We start from the raw sequence: 18,126 nt of genomic DNA on the forward strand, positions 1-18,126 counted from the left end.
ATCGTGTTATCTACATATAGCGTGCGTTCAGCGTTGGAGTTTGAGAGATTAAACCAAAGACTAGACGGGTTTCAAAGTTCTATGCCCCTATCTTTCACTTTGATGTGCCATGTAGTGGGAATGAGATAAAATAAAATGGGAGTTACTGTGCTTGTCAATGTGAGTGGTCTCAACACTTGAAGGTAAGCATCCTAGAAGCATGTACAGGAGCATTGGCTCCTGGGGTGTCCGGGACAAAAAGGACAGACTTCCCACTGGACGTGTTCATAGACCGTATGAGACTGGCTTCTCCGGTACAACTTGAACGGCGCAGAGTTGATGGTACTTTACTTAATGACAAGGCTGTGTGAGGAGCGGGAGGCTGCTCCGGCCCCAACAAGGCTGAGATCATGTGATCGCTCCCCGAGTCCAATGGGACTGGTCGGCTGAGGCCAATGCCAGTGTGACGGGCCCTCCGCGTGTTCCCAGTGGTGCGCATGAGCCATATACGAGACCCTCAAGTCTACCTTCCCATCCCGCATTTCCTCTCCATAGTTCACTCTAGTCGTCGTCTCTCTGCAATTGCTGCTGCTGCGACAGCAAACACTACCTACTCATCGCATCTAAGCTCGGTGGCATACGCCCTGGAGTCTTTCACATCTGCTGGTCCCTGAGATTGCTCAAATACCTCTCGCCGAAAAGCGAGCGCCGACCGCCATTGTGACGACTGTAAAGCAAGGTCAGCTGTCTTGCAGAAGCTCGCGCGGGCTCCATGGGTCCCAAGAAGGAGAAGAGCAGTTTAAAGCGGAACCGGGTAAGACAAGCGTGGACGTCCATCTGTGAGTTCTGATACTGAGCTCTATCCAGCATAGCACAGGCGAGGACCAGGACATAAAGAAACCTCGCCGATCGTCAAGGATCTCCTCACAAGCTCAGAAGAACGATGGGCAGCACACGCCGGTGAAGCAGTCGTATCTGCCTTCGCCCTTGACCCATAACGCATCCACCGCTACAGAACCGGTCAAAGAAGCGACAGCAACTCCACCAGAGGGCCGCCCGAGTCAGATTCGCCATGTTACTCCCGTATCGTCTCCCCAACCCAACTTGAACACGCTCTCATCTCCTCCACAAGACACACAGCCGCTGTCGCAATTCGTGTTCCCCCCGCGAGATATAGAGCCCGATTTGGATGACGACGACGGAACATGGGGATATCTCTTTCCCACGGGGTCGGTGGGTCATCGCTTGACCATGAAAAGGAGGGCGTTCTGCCCTGCGCCCGAGAAGCCCCTCGAAATAAGCAGGGAGACGGTCAAGACCAAGAAAAGGGGCAAGACCGAGCTCCTGGAGGCAGAAGACAAATATGAGCATACAAAGGAGCAGGCACCGACAGCTTTCCCGGCCGGCGGGTACCTTATCGGACGACACCCAGAATGTGACATGATTATTGACATTCCAACTGTATCGAACCGGCATTGTCTGATCTTCAACGAAACACGCAATGGTGATACCGTGGCTGTCCTGGAGGATCTGTCCAGCAATGGCACCTTCGTCAACGAGGCTTTGGTTGGCCGCAACAAGCGAAGAGAATTGGAGGATGGAGATGAAATCACAATCTTGGACGAAGCCCGCTTTGTATTCCGATACCCCAAGAGCCGCGACTCGAGTGCCTTCAATTCCCGGTACCGGATCCTGCAACAGTTGGGCAAGGGACATTTTGCCACGGTCTACCTGTGTGTCGAGAGATCCACGGGCTTCAAGTACGCGGTCAAGAAGTTCGAGCGTCGAATGGGAGAGTCTCAGCGGTCACAATCTGAAGGATTACAACAGGAGATTGCCGTGCTGATGAGCGTCAGCCATCCGAATATCTTGTGCTTGAAAGAGACCTTTGACGAGCCGGATGGCGTCTACCTAATCTTGGAGCTTGCTCCTGAGGGCGAACTATTCAATCTCATCGTGAGCAAACAGAAACTGACGGAAGAAGAGACCCGGAAAATCTTTATTCAGCTGTTCCAGGGCACCAAGTACCTCCATGAACGTGGCATTGTTCACCGTGACATCAAGCCGGAGAATATTCTTCTCATAGACAAGAACTTGTCGGTCAAATTGGCGGATTTTGGTCTGGCCAAGATCATTGGTGAGGAGTCTTTCACGACTACGCTGTGCGGAACACCAAGCTGTGAGTGAACCCGGTCCTTGTTTTGGAGAATCCAGAATCTAATGTTGTCTAGATGTCGCTCCTGAGATATTGGAGAACACCCGTCATCGGAAATACACCAAGGCGGTCGACGTCTGGTCGCTTGGAGTGGTGCTGTACATTTGCTTATGCGGCTTCCCGCCGTTTTCCGACGAACTCTACTCGCGCGAGAATCCGTACACTCTTGCACAACAGATCAAAATGGGCCGGTTCGACTACCCGTCACCATACTGGGATCACATTGGCGACCCTGCCTTAGATCTGATCGACCGCATGTTGACGGTGGACGTCGAGAAGCGAATCACAATTGACCAATGCCTCGAACATCCCTGGACGAGGAATCTCGGTCACATCAACCCGGCCGATTCTACCGACGGTTTGACTGGAGCAATGGGCCAACTGGACTTTTCTAGGCGCAAGGTTCAACGTGAGCGAACGTTGTTGGCCAACATCAACGATGTCAGAGTCAGCAAAGTGCTGGACCTGCCTAGAGAGCAAGTCCCTGGCCAACCGCGACCTCCGGCGTCGCCTGTTCATGTCCAGATCTGGGAGAAGAACCCTTCTGGAAAGAATGTCCGGGTGACTGATGGTGATGGTCAAGAGAAGGTGGATGGCGCGGAGAAGAACAACAACAACAAGAAAGAAGCAAATGGCAGCAAGGAGGAACATCCTGCTGCTCATAGGCAAACGGAGGAGTTCATGCATATGGGCGGCAAGGGCGATATGCAACTTTTTGGCGATGATGTTTCGTCGAGGTATTTGCCGGAGGAGAAATCGAAAGACGACAAATGATCAGCGACAGGGGAACAATTGTGCAAGCATGATACTGCGGCCTCGTTCGCTGTGTCCCGGTCTGTTCATATCATCTGATGGACCATAGTCGCCTTGGCCGGTGATGTTGTCCGTCTTTTCCTGGGATTTGCTTCGTCATCGAGGATTCGGCATGTCCCCGTGCTCATTTGGAACCCTGTGTCTTGCTTTTTGCTTAGGATACGGCACGGCAGGAAAGGCAGCACAAAAGTCATTCTATATATTTATATATAATATTCTGCTGTATGCGTACAGTAACTGGGTGCATTACCCTCCACGATCGGAACGGCACGAGCATGAAGTGAGGAATTGTATGTTCGCTACGGTATGCATTTGTGTCCTCTGGACCATCTATAGCAACATCAAATAAGGGGATGTATAATACATAGTCCCTCTTAACGAGGTAGCCACTGTAGGCAAATTGAACAGGCACCTGACATGTATAGGTACGATGTTGGATATCCAAATGTATGTCCTCATTGCAGTTCGGCTCAAGTGTCGCCGCCGTTCCGGGCCTAAGCGAGCACCGGTCCGGGCGCCCATCAATTCTCCGCTGCCTGCCACCAACTTCATTATTGACACGTCCTCCGAGAACCGCATCCATTGGCCGGCGTGGAGTTGAGATACAGAAATGATGAGAGTATGAGAAGTCCGTCTTCAAGCCGCTCTTCTTCGGTGCACATACTCATGACAGCCTGCCGTGCTGCGTGAGCACGCATCTTGATCAGAACGAGATGGATGTGTATGCTTTCCCACGACCTCCGTCGCAAACGACGTTACTGACATAGGTACTCAGTTCACATGGGAGCCTGCGCCGGCAGGCTTTCTCCAGACTCGCGATCTTGTCAGCTCAACGGTCGCACACGAGCGAAGCAGATTTTCGACGTTTGACATCGTCTATTACTCCGGCCAAGTCACAAAGAAACGGCGTGCTCGATGGCGTTCTTCGAGCCATTACCCCTACGTCTCGGACGCGGATGACCCATCGGGAGCTTGATATCTTGCTCGCCCTCTGCGCAAGTGCCCAGGAACTACATGACCTCTCTCGTGCCGAACGGCTCGCCGACCAATTGTCCGCCTACCTTCCCGAAGCACATTCGCAACTGTTCATCCCGTCCCCTTTCATCCACGAGATCAGGCCCGCGCCATGGACGGCGCTCACGTTTCAACTGACGAAAGCCCTGCTCCTGCTTGGACTCCGCTTCCCTACGCTCAAGGAGGGTATTGCGTACAGCATCAAGTCATACCTACAAAACTGGACACAGTCCGCGGCAGCAGTCGCGTCCGTCGGACTTGGAGACCAGGACGAAGATAATGAGAAGGAAGCCCAGGAAACCGCTGCGATCGTCGTGTCCTTGATGGGGTTCTTAGACGCCGCGGCCTCACATGAGAATTTCTGGTCGTCCTACGAACGGGTGGAGTTGATCAGGACTTTGAAGAACGCTCTTTCGGGGGATTTCCTGGTCGCGGTCGAGACAGCTTCGTCCGCCATTCGACACTCCGCATCTTCCGAGCCCGGCAGCAGGGAATGGAAGAGTTATCTCAGACGGTTTGCCGCGCAGGGGATTCCTGTTGGGGCAATGATGTTGCAGAAGGGGTTCATGAAATTGGTTCTTGCGTGTACAGCCCGGATGATCTGTGACGAACGCACCGTGCAATGTGGGGATCTTCTCGATCAGTACATCGCTGGAACACACATGAAAAGCGCCCGTGAGGAAAACGTGACCGAGGATATGGTCGAGTATCTGGTCAACATCATCACTGATCAGATAAGTACGCTGGAGGATGGGTCGGATTATCTGCAACTGAGTTCCGCCTGGCAACAGCGGCTCGCGTTTTCCGTCAAGGCCTACGCACTGGAAGCTTTCCTCCATTGCATGGTGTTGGATGACGACCTCGCGGACCCGGAAGACCTTTTTGGGTGGCTGGAAGATGCCATCACCAATCAAGTGCAAATGGCCGATGTTGAGTTAGCAGACGTGGTATTGAAGAGTCTGGCGGTCGTGGCTCAACATATGCCCGAGGCCGTATCCAATTTTGCTCGCATTTTATTGAGGTTTATCGTCCAGGGTACCTCCAGCCCATCGGCAGTGACAATGGCGGCACACAGCCTGTCGCATATCTTAAGGATGCTCTCTCAGGATGCTGTGATTACGACCATTTACTCACTCGGCAATGTCCTCAGCTCTCAGACGGGGGCGGAAAAGGTGCATCACCCATTTGGTCTTTCGGATATCAATGGCCATCATGGGTCTCTGTCATCCACGGCCAAGTTGCGCACGGGGAGCGTCATTTCACTTTCTTTGAGCGGCGAAGAAGAGACCTCGCTCGTGTGCGGTAATGTCGCACATGCTATCGTGGTCATAGCCACGGATAGCAAGGACAGCAAGATCATGACGCTTGTGCAGACGATGATGCTACAGAAAGTCGGCAGGATTAGTCTCTTGGTCGACGCTCGTATCATCGAGGAGGCGGCTAAACTCGCGGTGCATGGCAAAGATAACGAGCTGAAGGCTCTATTGCGACTGTATGCTCGCCTACACGAGGAGGCTATTCTCCATGGAAACACCGTTATCTTTGATGCCGTCCGCAAGGCGGAGGAATACCTGGCCCTCAACTTGGACAGCCGGTCGCCCCTGTTCAAGATCTACACAGTGCAACTGTTGGAACGGATCCTCAGCAAAGGTGATGTCGTTGAAGGCGAGTTCAAGCAGTCAGCAGAAGTGGAACAGGCGGCCAAGGAGATCGCACCGCTTCTGAGGCCTCTTTCGATCCTGGCATCTCGGAAGCCGGCTTTGACTCTCGAGGCGACATCCCCAGAAGATGCCGATATATTGGGCATGGTCCGGGATGTCTGGTATAACATTGCCGTGCATGGCATCACGCTGCAATCACGCATTGGTCAACAATTCTATCATGAGCTCCGACTGCTTGCCATGAATTCTCTACCTCTTGTGGATGAGGCCCGTGCGGAACTCCTAGAGGCGGATGTCGAACTGAACACGGTCCTAAGAAGAGGAATGAGTCCGCAACACACCGCTGAGCAAAGGAAAAACCTTATAGCAGTCATCCCTGACAGAGAATCGGACATACGGCAGCTTAGCTACCAGAAAGTGGTCTTTCTCAATGCCGTCTTCCTGGTGGAAAGTCTACGCGCGACCTCTGGCAGTTGTGCCGAGATTCTTGAGTATTTCCAGGACCCGACCACGCAGACAAGTCATATGGGTTCGTGCTTGAGCTCCGTCGCGAACGAAATCGTCAAAAGATATACCCAGAAAGTGGTGGCGGCCCGAGAGGCAGAATTCAGCGCTCCATATGTCTCGCGACAGATGGCTCGGATCTTCTGTGGGTGCTGTCATCGGAGTAGCAAGATGCAGGAGATTGCTAGAATAGCGGCCAGTCATCTCGTCGCATTGGCGCCTTCGGCATTATGTCAGAAATCGGCACTCTTTGCCCTGTTGGAATTGTTGTCTCTGATGTGGTCGAGTTGTCTCGATGCAGAAGTGGAGGAGTATGAGTGGCGCTCGACGCTTACGTCTACTCGAGGCAAGGTCACGATTGAATTGTCCGATGATTACGCCTTCCGCAAACATACATTGAACAACCTTCACAGCGATGCCAGACGGTGGCTTATGACGGTTATGAATGTGGCCTCGCTGGACCTGAAGGGTCTTTTGCAGACGTACCTCTCCGAGTTTGATGATACGGGATCCTATGGACGGGTCTCGCTCGGCAGGTCGTTTGCTCTGGAGATTGGCTCTGTCATCCCAGCCATGGACCACCGACTAAATGCCCTCGACAGGAGAGGTGAATCCGCCAACATCAACATGGCTTCCGATTTTATGGCACAGTATACGACTCGTCAAGAGTATCGATTCACAGGCATCCCGGAGCACCAGCGAGCGATCGCTCACTTGGACAACGCCACTGGAAGGAGGTCGTCCTTCACTCGGTCATCCCCTGACGCCGCGTCGATGTTGCTGGACTCTCTTATTGATCTCCATAAACGCATACGACAACAATTGTCCGTGCAGATGTCTGAAGTCAAGGAGCTTCTTCGCAGTGCAGCGGCTCTTCTATGCCAGAGCAAGAAGTCGCAAACTGCCATTGTGTACCACTTGGTGCACATTCCCTGCGACGTTTTCAGCAAGGAGTCTGTCAAATTCGGTATCTCACTATGGTTGGGCGTAATCCATGAGAACCCTAGAATGGAACCCAGGATATTAACGGAGATCGTGCAAGCTTGGGAGCGAACGATTGATCGAAAGCAAGGTATCTTCAGCCCCAGGTTCCGGCACCCCGACCCATTTTATGTCAAGGAGGAGTTTGCGCCGTCCGATCGGGCAGCGCTCCAAAGACAAGCCCAGGCCGCGCATAACACGATCTCGCCCCATTTCAGACTGATGCAGTTTTTCGAAAGCCACTTCAACGCCATTCGGCTTGGAAGTGCCAATACCCAGCGCACGTTTATACGGATGCTTGAACGCACCTTGCGCGGAATCGTTCACATCGAAGGCCATCCTCTGCTCCGAGAGATGCAGTTTCAAGTTGTCTGTGCAGCCCTTCGAGTCCTGCAGTTCAGCACATGTCTCAACAAGCTGTCAATGTGGAGATTGAAGGATTTGGTTCTTTCGGCCGGCCTCCATTGGTTCTCAAAGCCGCCTGCGTGGTCGTTCGGGGGCAATCGCCTTCAAATCAAGGCGGAAATACAGGTCATGCACGATGTCATTGGCCTCCTACAGAACACGAGAAATTTCAGTTCAGGCAGTTCGGCTACGGGGAGAGATTCTTCCCTACAAAAGCACGATCTTCTGGAGGCACTTCTTGCCAACGAGATCTCCCGTCTTAATGTGTGGCTGAACCCTCTTGCACATGAAGGCCACCATCATTTCGGACATCATCATCATCAGAGTCACTCTGATACCCAGATAGTTGGGTATGCCCGTGCAGCGTGGTTTGAGAATCCATCTCTGGCTATACAGCTCTTGACCCGATTTCCCAACGAGCAACTACGGCGTCAGGTGCGGTTTCTGTTGACCAACTTTCCCGAAAAAGCACTGCACGAGCCCAATGCAATTGACTTGTTGCTCGGCGAGTCCCTGGCGTCAGACCTGTCATTTCAGTTGAAGTATCTGCTATATTGGAGTCCAGTCAATCCGATGCAGGCAGTGACATACTTTTTGCCGGCCTTCGGCAACCATCCGTTTATTATTCAATATGCGATGCGGGCACTTGAAAGTCATTCGGTCGATGTCACGTTCTTCTATGTGCCTCAGATCGTGCAGGCTCTACGATATGACACATTGGGCTATGTGGAGCGGTACATTATCGAGACGGGCAAATTCTCGCAATTGTTTGCGCACCAAATCATCTGGAACATGAAGGCCAACGCGTACAAGGACGAAGACTCTCAAGAACCAGACCCGATCAAGCCGACACTCGACAAGGTCATGGACAGTCTGATCTCTAGTTTCTCGGGCGCCGACAGAGACTTTTACGAGCGCGAGTTTGAGTTCTTTTCCGAAGTCACCGATATTTCAGGAAAGCTCAAACCGTACATCAAGAAAAGCAAGCCGGAAAAGAAAGCCAAGATTGAAGAGGAGTTACGCAAAATCAAAGTGGAAGTCGGCGTCTATCTGCCCAGTAACCCGGACGGGATTGTGGTGGGCATTGATCGCAAATCCGGGAAACCACTGCAATCGCACGCAAAGGCACCTTATATGGCGACGTTTCGGATCCGCAAAAAGCGAGATGTCTCCGGAGAAGAAATGAACGGTATAGTCGAAGCAGTAGGGAAATCAGGCGGGCCACAGGCCACGTCGGCAACGCACACACCTTCGCGGCCTCAACTTCAACGAGGCCACAGCCGAAAGAACACCAGCATCGACAACTCATCAGATAATCAACAACTCAACGACTCAAACTCCGATACCTACGAAGTATGGCAGAGCGCCATCTTCAAAGTCGGCGACGACTGCCGTCAAGACGTACTAGCGCTGCAAATGATCGCTGCATTCCGAGGCATTTTTAACTCTGTCGGCTTGGACGTCTACGTGTTTCCCTACCGAGTCACAGCAACAGCACCAGGGTGTGGTGTTATTGACGTTCTACCCAACTCGATCAGCCGCGACATGTTGGGCCGCGAGGCCGTGAACGGACTGCACGATTACTTTGTGACAAAATACGGCGGCGAGCATTCGGTGCGCTATCAAGAAGCGCGGAGCGAATTCGTCAAATCCATGGCGGCGTATTCTGTGATTAGCTATCTATTACAGTTCAAAGACCGCCACAACGGAAACATCATGGTCGATGACAAGGGACATATTCTACATATCGACTTTGGGTTTTGTTTCGACATTGCCCCTGGTGGTGTTAAATTTGAACGTGCACCGTTCAAACTCACGCCGGAAATGATTGCCGTCATGGGCGGTGATGATCCAGCGACCAGTCAGCCGTATCGCTGGTTCGAGGAATTGACTATCAAGGCCTTTTTGGCGTCCAGGCAATATTGTGATAAATTGTCGCATATTGTCGAGCTGATGTTGGATTCGGGACTGCCTTGCTTCAAGCCGGAGACGATGCGGAATTTCAAGAACAGGTTTGTCCTTGATAGGAGCGATCGTGAGGCTGCGGAGTTTATGCTGGCTTGTATCAAGAAGAGTGCGGCGAATGTTACGACCAAGGTTTATGATGAGTTTCAGCTGTTGACTAATGGTATTCCTTATTGATGATAAGCATCGATATGGATATGGGTATGGGAATGGTGTGGTTGACCTACGGAGCAAAGTGAAGTGAAGGGAAGCGAAGGGAGGCGAAGTAGGCATTATGCTTATACTTGTACGGAGTGGTCAAGGTTTGACTGTGCAGGAATGTGGTGTGGTTGGTGGGTCTCTACTCCATGGGTGTTTCGTGACTCACTGGGAGGTGATCAGGTTTGACTGGCACTCCTACTAGTGATGGATGGTGGTAGTCTCATCAGTTGACTTGAGGCTATATCAGACGAGCAAGTAGCAAGTAGCGAATAAGTACTAGGAAGCTCAGTGGCGTCGAAGCGAATCGAGCTGAACACCGGGTTTTTATTTTCTATTTATTTTGACACCAAGCCGATCCGGGCCAGTAGATCCATGATGAACGTCCACACGGCGGGGATTAGACGGAGTTGTTCGATGAGGAGAGGTGCGATGACGACGAAGATGAGGAGGGCTGGAGGGGAGAATATGAGTTAGTTGGAGGTCAAACAGATATCAATGTGGTTGAAATGTGGTTGAAATTGAACGAGAATGAAAAGGATAATAACGACGAGGATATTGATTTGCTGGAGGTGTTCAATGTTGAAAGAGTCGTAAAAGAGGCGGCAACATGGACAGGCAGGGTGAAGGATAAATTAAGGTCGTGCGCGGTATTGGGGCAAATATGACCATTGGGAAGGAATATTGAGAGGTGGGAAAGAGTTGTGTTGAGTGACTCTGAGGATATTGGTGCAAGAGCTGAAGAAAAATGACAAGAGCACAGAGAAGGACTTGGACAAGGTGACAAAACAAGATGGCTGAAAGCCTTGCCTTGCTCCGAGGCAAGACGCAGGACGATGAGCGAGCAGAGACTTGGATAGCACCAGAAACGACCGAGGCCGAGGGCAAAGGGACAGGAACTGGAACTGTTGCCACATGGAGCGATTTATGGATAGATAACCGTAGGTGCGTGCCAGTGTGCTCGTGCTCGTAATTGGTTGAGAGCAAGAGAAACTAGTTGTACGTACCGACAGCGGCGATGCCGACAGGAGACTTCTTGGTCTCTTTCTTCTTGTAAGCGGTTTCGGGCTTGCCCATGCGCTTTTCAACGGTCTTGGCGTGCTTCTCGTTGGCGCGTCTTTGGGCTGGTGTTTGGGCCTGAAAAGGAATGCAAGACGTGTTGTTAGATAAGATGTTGACTGATGGTGATAGCCCGTCGGGAGAAAGAACGATTCGAGGCGAGGAGATTGTCAGTGATGGTAGAACGAACCATTTTAAGTTGGGTCTTATGGGAACTCCAAAGATGTTGCAGCAGAACTCTCGTGCTGGACTTGCAAGCACCAAGTGGTAGGTGGTGATGGATGTTGTGTCTGTCGAACCGACGACTGGTGTTTTAGTCGGCTGTGTTCGCTGCGATCGAAATAACACTTGAAGTTGTGTTTCAGTTGGGTTGTGTATGGTTTGATTATCGCGCCGGCTGACTGATGGCTTATGCTTCTTGCACAGAGGGCCTGAGTGATGAAGTGATGAAGTGAAGAGGTGGATGTATCGAAGACCAAATTAGTGGTGCGGTGGTTATTGAAGAAAATGTGGTCACTGCTGACTGGACTGATCCCTTTTCCACTCTGAAGCTGCTGAACTTCAAGCGACGTCTCCTGAACTCGTGTCAGACGCGTCGAACGGGAAGAGAACGCGGAGGCGCCAAGGCTGCATCACGTGGAGATAAGGTGTTCAAGTTGCTTATCCAGGAGTCTGGGGAAACTTAACTCCGAGATTCCGGGGATACAAATGACATCGGTCAAGTTGTTGGTTGCTTCCCTACAACTACCGACCCCAGCTCGAGATAACAACTACCAATCCCATCTCCAGATGGAGAAGAGCCGATTGTGCTGGAATTGCCTATACCACTCGCTTCCGTTCTGTGACGCAGTCCAAGACACGCTCCATCGGCATCCTCGAGAACCAGCAGCAAATGTCGTGCTTGACCATCTCAACTCCTCATCTGAGGTTACAACGTCCGGCCTATAGTGCCTGCAGATATGTCGAGAGTTCCTTGTGACCCCGTGTATGCATCAGTTGGCTTCTTGGCATTGAAGCCAATATCTCAAGAGGCAGCTCAGTACGGCTAAGAGAGCTCTGCAGCGCGATCGCCTGGTGATTTAGGATGGAGAAGTATATCAAGGGCATATCCCAACCTCCCGGGACGCGGTGTATACACATCGTATCTGCTTCAACTTGACCAGTCACTATCGTCATGAAGCCAAGCTACTGCCTGTGCCTGCTGGCCTACCAGGCCTCCTGTGCTGCTGCTTGCCAGCGTGAGATGTTACATTCCCACATCTTCAACCCTCATGAAGCTCTATCGAAACGCGAAGAAGCAGTGTTCCCACCAGTCCTCGACCAGAACGAGGCAATCCTGACCAATTCGATCGACAACGCTTCGATCGCTACCTGGTCTTACTATTACACCCATGGCTATCACGTTGCGGGTAGTAACCAGACCATGGCCCAGTGGACAGCCGATCGCTGGGATGATTTTGGCTTGTCCGCAGGTTTGGCCTCATACTGTAGGTGCAAAACCTTTTGACAACTATCTCCAGCTGATAAACTCCAAGACGTGTACCTCAACTATCCCGTGTCGCACTCCTTGTCTGCAACCTTTGCCAATGGGTCCACATGGACTGCCTCATTGCGGGAAGAGGCTTTGGCCGAGGATGATGTGACAACTTATCCCAACAGTGTTCCCACTTTTCATGGCTACTCATTCACAGGGGATGCAGAAGCCGAGTACGTCTACGTGGGTCGGGGCCAGCAGGTTGACTTTGAGCGGGTCAAAGCCTTGGGTGTCTCCCTTGAAGGCAAAATCGCCTTGGCTCGCTATGGCGGGCCTTTCCGCGGGCTCAAGGTCAAGAACGCCCAGGAGCATGGCATGATTGGCTGCGTCATTTTTACAGACACGGCCGATGATGGTAATGTGACCGAGGCCAACGGCTACGCTGCTTATCCTCATGGACCGGCGAGAAATCCAACCTCAGTCCAACGCGGCAGTGTCCAGTTCTTGTCAACATACCCGGGCGACCCGACCACCCCGGGTTACCCGTCACGGTTTGATTCGCCTCGCGCAGACACTTCACCTGTAACACCACGCATACCATCGCTTCCGATCTCTTGGAAGGATGCTCAACCTTTACTGCAAGCTCTTGACGGACACGGTCCAAACGGAGAAACCGTGAACCGTACAAACTGGGTGGGCAAACTGAATGCAACTTATTCCACCGGCCCGGCTCCAGGCACGACCATCTCCTTGTCCAACGTTATGAGAGATGAAATCACCTGGATCTGGGACGCCGTTGGGATAATCAATGGGACTAGCGAAGACGAAGTGATTGTTGTCGGCAACCATCGCGATGCATGGATCGTTGGCGGCGCTGCTGACCCAAATTCAGGATCGGCCATCATGGTCGAGCTTGCCAAAGCGTTCGGAGCACTGCTCAAGACCGGGTGGAAGCCGAGAAGGACAATCGTCTTGTGCTCTTGGGATGCTGAAGAATATGGCCTGGTTGGGTCTACTGAGTGGGTGGAGGAATATATTCCGTGGCTAAGCAAGGCTGCGGTCGCCTATCTCAACATCGACGTCGCCGTCTCTGGCCCCAACCCGTGGTTATCTGGAACACCTGAGCTCCATGAGATTGCCACGACCGTAATGAAGAAAGTTGTCTATCCATATCGAGGGTACAACAATTTCTCACTTTATGATGTCTGGTACGGTTTGACCAAAGGTGAGGTTGGCGTTCTGGGCTCTGGAAGCGACTATACGTCGTTCGTGCACAACGGCATCAGTTCAATTGACATGGGTTCTGGCGGAGGCCCGACGGATCCGGTCTACCATTATCACTCCAACTATGATGATTTCCACTGGATGAGCACATTCGGCGACCCGGGCTTCAACACCCACAAAGTCATGGGCCAGTATCTGACTTTGCTGACTTATCATCTGGCCAACGATGCAATTGTGCCTTTCAACGTGGAAAACTATGGTGTTCAGATGACCCTGTATCTTGAAAACCTTGCCAAAGACATTGCGGCCGCGAATGCAACAGTCGACCTGTCCTCATTAGAGTCAGCCATAGCGACCTTCAACGCCTCTGCTGCAGCATTTACCGCAACGCTCAGCTCCGCGTCGACCGAGGAAGAAATCAGTCTCGTCAACGCTAGATTCAGGGATTTCAGTCGTGGCTTTGTGTCTCAGGGGGGTCTGCCCACGAGGGAGTTTTACAAGCACGTCGTCTTTGCACCGGGCGTGGATACCGGGTATGCCCCCACGACCTGGCCTGGTATCACAGAGGCTGTCGATGCCGGAAACTATACGCTGGCCAACACTTGGGTGCAGAAGTCTGCCAGAGCTGTGGAGGTTGCGGCTGCCATTCTCAAGCCTTGACTCACAGCTGTCATGAAAGTACCAGATGCCCTGACTCTGGCTGGTTGGTCTTTTCATGCTCCCGATTAATGTTCACAGGGCCTGGAAAATATTGGATATAACTATGAGATAGTACTTAGTCTCTAGTTGCATACGGGAGACACGGTATATTCCACTTTCAACATACGAAATTGCAGCGACTGTCGAGCTGTAAGGCTAAAATACCACGTCCGTCCTCTGCACTTCCCCGTCGGGTACCTTAGACTCCTGCTTGTGGATAGCAACTCCACGTTGATCTTGTTGGAGACGACCGGCAACCGTGTGGCTATCGCCCGAGCTTCTTGCGACGTCGGAGTTGTTTTGGTTCTGACGTGAGGGGAGAGACGCTTTATCTTCTCCATACAGAACAACCCGAGTGCTCCCCGCCGGACAGATTCCTGGTACCGGTTGTTCGTTTTATTCTCGCTAACCATAGCAATCACCCACGCAGACATGGCCTCGTCGCTTTTATTCATCTGTATCCTCGACGCCGGGTGCACCAGTAGACACCATTTCGACTTCGTACCCAGGCCGCCGTAACGCACGCTTTACGTGTCCTGACTGGCGTTCATCCCCAGCCAAATCAAGCAGTCACCAGACAACCAGGCGTGGTGACCACTGTCTTTTGCATATACCATATGTTCTACGCCTCGTCCACTCTCGACTTATCAGTTCCGCGGCCCAGTCCAACAGATCGCGCTGTTCCGTGAGGCAAAGGTGAATCTTGATCTTGACCTTGATCTTGATATTGATATTGTCACGACAAAAACAGGTCGTGCTCTACAATGGCAACAGAGCGTCTGGCGTCCTGGGCCGTCTACCTACAATACTCCGACCTCCCAAGCTCCGTCATTGACGCCGCTGTCCGGAGTTTCTACAACTGGGCTGGCTGTGCAATCGGGGGCTCCAACCATCGCACAACCACCACAGCGCGGAACGCTTTGTCACAGTTCTTCGGTCGTCCTACATCGCGCATATTGGGCTCTGACGAAAGCGTGCGCGCAGATGCATCCCATGCCGCCCTGATCAACGGCATCGCATCCCATGTGCACGATTACGACGACACACATCTGGAAACCATCATCCATCCAACGGGACCGGTGGCGAGCGCATTGCTTGCCCAGGCTGATGCTGTGGGCCCGGAACGGCCAGTCACTGGAGAGCAGTTTATCCTTGCTTTGGTAGTGGGTATCGAGGCGGAATGTAAAGTCGGTTTGGCGGTTTGGCCGAAACATTATGACCTTGGATGGTGAGTAAGAGAAACTGTTGATCTTATTTGGTTTCTATCGGGCAATATTGTTCTCGACCTGACTTGTTGTCTTGTCTTCGACTGTCTTGTCTTGTCTTTCCCTACATATTACATTACCCGGGGCATAAGGGTTCTTGTTAAGGTCCTCTTGTGCTCAAAGGTGGGTTCGGCCCGACAAGGCTCCGAAGGGATTCTGAAATACAAATGGGCTGCGGTGAACTAGAATTCGTTCTGGCACCACTTGGCCTCGATCTCAGCTCTGCAGACCTGGGTCAGACCGGTCGATTTCAAGCACCGAGATAGGCTAGAACATTTGTTCCCAAGAGCATGAAGGCATTGTGGCCAAGGACCGGATCGAGCCGTGACCTGCCGTTCGTTTTGCATACATACCATATCACTTCCCGGACCATAGCAGCCAGACATTCTGCACTGCACTGCGCTTGAAGTCAAGTGATTTAGCTGCAAAGCCTCTCTCTTCTCCTTCTGACATTATTCCTCTTCTTCTCCAGGCACATCACCAGCACCACTGGATCAATCGGTGCCGCCGTGGCCGTAGGCAAACTCATCGGCCTGACCGCCACTCAAATGGCACACGCCATCGGCATCGCCGCGACCCAAGTCACCGGCCTCCGCGAGATGTTTGGATCTGACACCAAATCGTTCCACGTGGGCCGGGCTGCACAGAACGGACTGATGGCCGCCATTCTTGCAGAGCACGGATACACCAGCTCCATGCGGGCACTGGAAGCCAAGCGAGGTTGGGCGAGAGTTGTTGTCGGCGGCGAAGCCGACGACCAGGAGGAGAACGACGACAGCACCACTACTAAGCTCGACCACCAAATCAACACACTAGGCCAAACATGGGAAATCTCCAAGAACGCATTCAAACCATTTCCCTGCGGGATCGTCGTCCACCCTATTATTGACGGCTGTATCCAGATCCATCATGAATTGGACTTCAGTTCCAATGTCGACACTAACAGTATCGAGAATATCAAAACCGTCCGTTGCCGCGTTCACCCTTTAGTTCTAGAGTTGACGGGCAAACAGACACCCCAAGACGGTCTACAGGCAAAATTCAGCGTTTATCACGGTGCTGCGGTCGGATTGGTCTTTGGCAAGGCCGGCCCCGCGCTATATGAGGACGAGGTGGTCACGAGCGAAAAGGTGGTGAGGGTGAGAAACAAGATCGAGGCTGTCGTGGACTCGAGTCTTGATGCTGATGAGGCTGAGATTGTGGTTGAATTCGAGGGTGATGGTGGGAAGATACTGACAAAACATGTCGTCCATGCGGTTGGAAGTCTCGAGATGCCAATGACTGATCGGCAGTTGGAGGATAAATTTATCGATCAGGTTGCGCCGGTTGTGGGTGATGAGGGTGCCAGGCGGTTGAGTGAGAGGTTTTGGGGGTTGAAAGAGGCAAAGACGATAGGGGTGGATCTGTGATGGATGCTACCGTAGCTGTCGGTACTTGGACATTGAGCAGTAAGCTACTACGACCTTACTGGACCTGGATGGATGTGCTTTTGAATCGGAATCCAGAATAGGTAGCCGATGTTCTGCCACTGAAGTTAGGCCGGGATTTTGAATCTGGGGTCATGGAATAATTCATATCTTGAGCTTCTTGTTTGGAATTCCGTACATTGTTCTACGCTGATGCCAATACGATCTTTGGCACTGTATGCTGTATTAGAAGGTCGAGCGTCCGGCATCAGAGTTATACATTAAAATACCCTCTCTTCAATTCCCCGGGATTAGTACTCTCAGGGACGATGGTGCAGCTTACTTCAAGTTGTGGTACAGTAGTTGCCCCACAAATGGCCTGCCAATGCCGGGGTAAAATGCCGGCGTGGATAAAACCTCCGAGTCCGGGGAATGGAGAAGCGGGAGTTGGTGCAGTATCCGATCCCTACTCCAGGACCAGTACCAGTAGGATCGAAATACTTTTATATATTGCAGTTTCCTAGATACATACGTTAGCCCGAGCAATATAAATTTTATTGTATACTAGAAGTCCACACTCAGCAGTCGATATGGTCGATCTCCATTCTCTCCCACCCGGATCTCGACCAGACAAAGCGATCCGCAACAACGGACCCGACAGCCTCGCTCTGGAAAGATATAAACTGCGCGAACTGGCTGAAGGATGGCCTCTTTATCGGTACGTATGCATGCACATATGCACAAAACAATAACATCGTATCGCATTGTATAACACGTTACGCATTTCCTGATTTGACCTGAATCCTGATCCGGCCATCAGTTCTGACGAACTTCTAGCGATGCATGCGAATGGGAAAACCTAAAATCCATCTTCCATCCCGACGCATACATCTACACAACATGGACGGGCCGGACGCACCACCTCGATTTCATCAGTAAGTCCCAGGCCGGGATGGACAAGGGCGCCTTCATCATGCATCGGTGTCATGGGGTTACCACCGATATCAACGTGGAGGCTACGCGGGCCGTCACCAAAATGAAAGCCACCATCACGCAACGGTTTGTTATTGACGGGTGTGAGGTGGATGCCGAAAGTGACTGTCGCTTTTGTTTTTTCTGGACGAAAATGTTAGACACTGGAGAGGGGGAGTGGCGTGCAAGGTTTGTGAGGCATTGGTATGAAAAGGTATGTATGGCCCCAAGGTCGATGAACGGATGATTTGTGTTACTAGGCGATAAATAGAGAAAGAGAGAAAGAGGGAAG

General features: G+C 52.0%; 6 protein-coding genes across 6 annotated transcripts in view; 5 read left to right on the forward strand and 1 right to left on the reverse strand.

The window, feature by feature from the left end:
* Positions 1-751: 751 nt before the first annotated feature.
* On the forward strand, positions 752-2,968 carry HMPREF1120_00132 (serine/threonine-protein kinase Chk2; the record flags this gene model as incomplete). Its single annotated transcript, XM_009154122.1, has 3 exons — positions 752-793; positions 847-2,158; positions 2,211-2,968. 3 exons carry the CDS (start codon positions 752-754, stop codon positions 2,966-2,968), a joined length of 2,112 nt encoding a protein of 703 aa, XP_009152370.1.
* Positions 2,969-3,720: 752 nt separating this feature from the next.
* HMPREF1120_00133 (phosphatidylinositol 4-kinase) lies at positions 3,721-9,714 on the forward strand (the record flags this gene model as incomplete). Its single annotated transcript, XM_009154123.1, has 2 exons — positions 3,721-3,728; positions 3,783-9,714. The coding sequence occupies 2 exons, from the start codon at positions 3,721-3,723 to the stop codon at positions 9,712-9,714; spliced, it is 5,940 nt and encodes a 1,979-aa protein (XP_009152371.1).
* On the reverse strand, positions 9,232-11,355 carry HMPREF1120_00134 (uncharacterized protein). The gene is made up of 4 exons (XM_009154124.1): positions 10,985-11,355; positions 10,743-10,872; positions 9,905-10,189; positions 9,232-9,706 (listed from the first exon to the last, which is right to left on the reverse strand). Exons 1-3 carry the CDS (start codon positions 10,985-10,987, stop codon positions 10,074-10,076), a joined length of 249 nt encoding a protein of 82 aa, XP_009152372.1. The 5' UTR covers positions 10,988-11,355; the 3' UTR covers positions 9,232-9,706; positions 9,905-10,073.
* Positions 11,356-11,968: 613 nt separating this feature from the next.
* HMPREF1120_00135 (glutamate carboxypeptidase II) lies at positions 11,969-14,152 on the forward strand (the record flags this gene model as incomplete). Its single annotated transcript, XM_009154125.1, has 2 exons — positions 11,969-12,281; positions 12,330-14,152. The coding sequence occupies 2 exons, from the start codon at positions 11,969-11,971 to the stop codon at positions 14,150-14,152; spliced, it is 2,136 nt and encodes a 711-aa protein (XP_009152373.1).
* An 803-nt stretch (positions 14,153-14,955) lies between these two features.
* On the forward strand, positions 14,956-16,865 carry HMPREF1120_00136 (2-methylcitrate dehydratase; the record flags this gene model as incomplete). Its single annotated transcript, XM_009154126.1, has 2 exons — positions 14,956-15,419; positions 15,929-16,865. The coding sequence occupies 2 exons, from the start codon at positions 14,956-14,958 to the stop codon at positions 16,863-16,865; spliced, it is 1,401 nt and encodes a 466-aa protein (XP_009152374.1).
* Positions 16,866-17,452: 587 nt separating this feature from the next.
* HMPREF1120_00137 (uncharacterized protein) overlaps positions 17,453-18,126 on the forward strand; it is a gene marked incomplete at both ends in the record, with an annotated part of 1,012 nt that continues 338 nt past the window's right edge. The window contains 2 exons of the mRNA XM_009154127.1: positions 17,453-17,580; positions 17,700-18,048. Of these exons, the coding sequence (XP_009152375.1) occupies positions 17,453-17,580; positions 17,700-18,048 (477 nt within the window). The remainder of the gene's footprint in view (positions 17,581-17,699; positions 18,049-18,126) is intronic.

Source organism: Exophiala dermatitidis (assembly GCF_000230625.1).
Source record: "Exophiala dermatitidis NIH/UT8656 unplaced genomic scaffold supercont1.1, whole genome shotgun sequence".
Classification (NCBI taxonomy): Eukaryota; Fungi; Ascomycota; class Eurotiomycetes; order Chaetothyriales; family Herpotrichiellaceae; genus Exophiala; species Exophiala dermatitidis.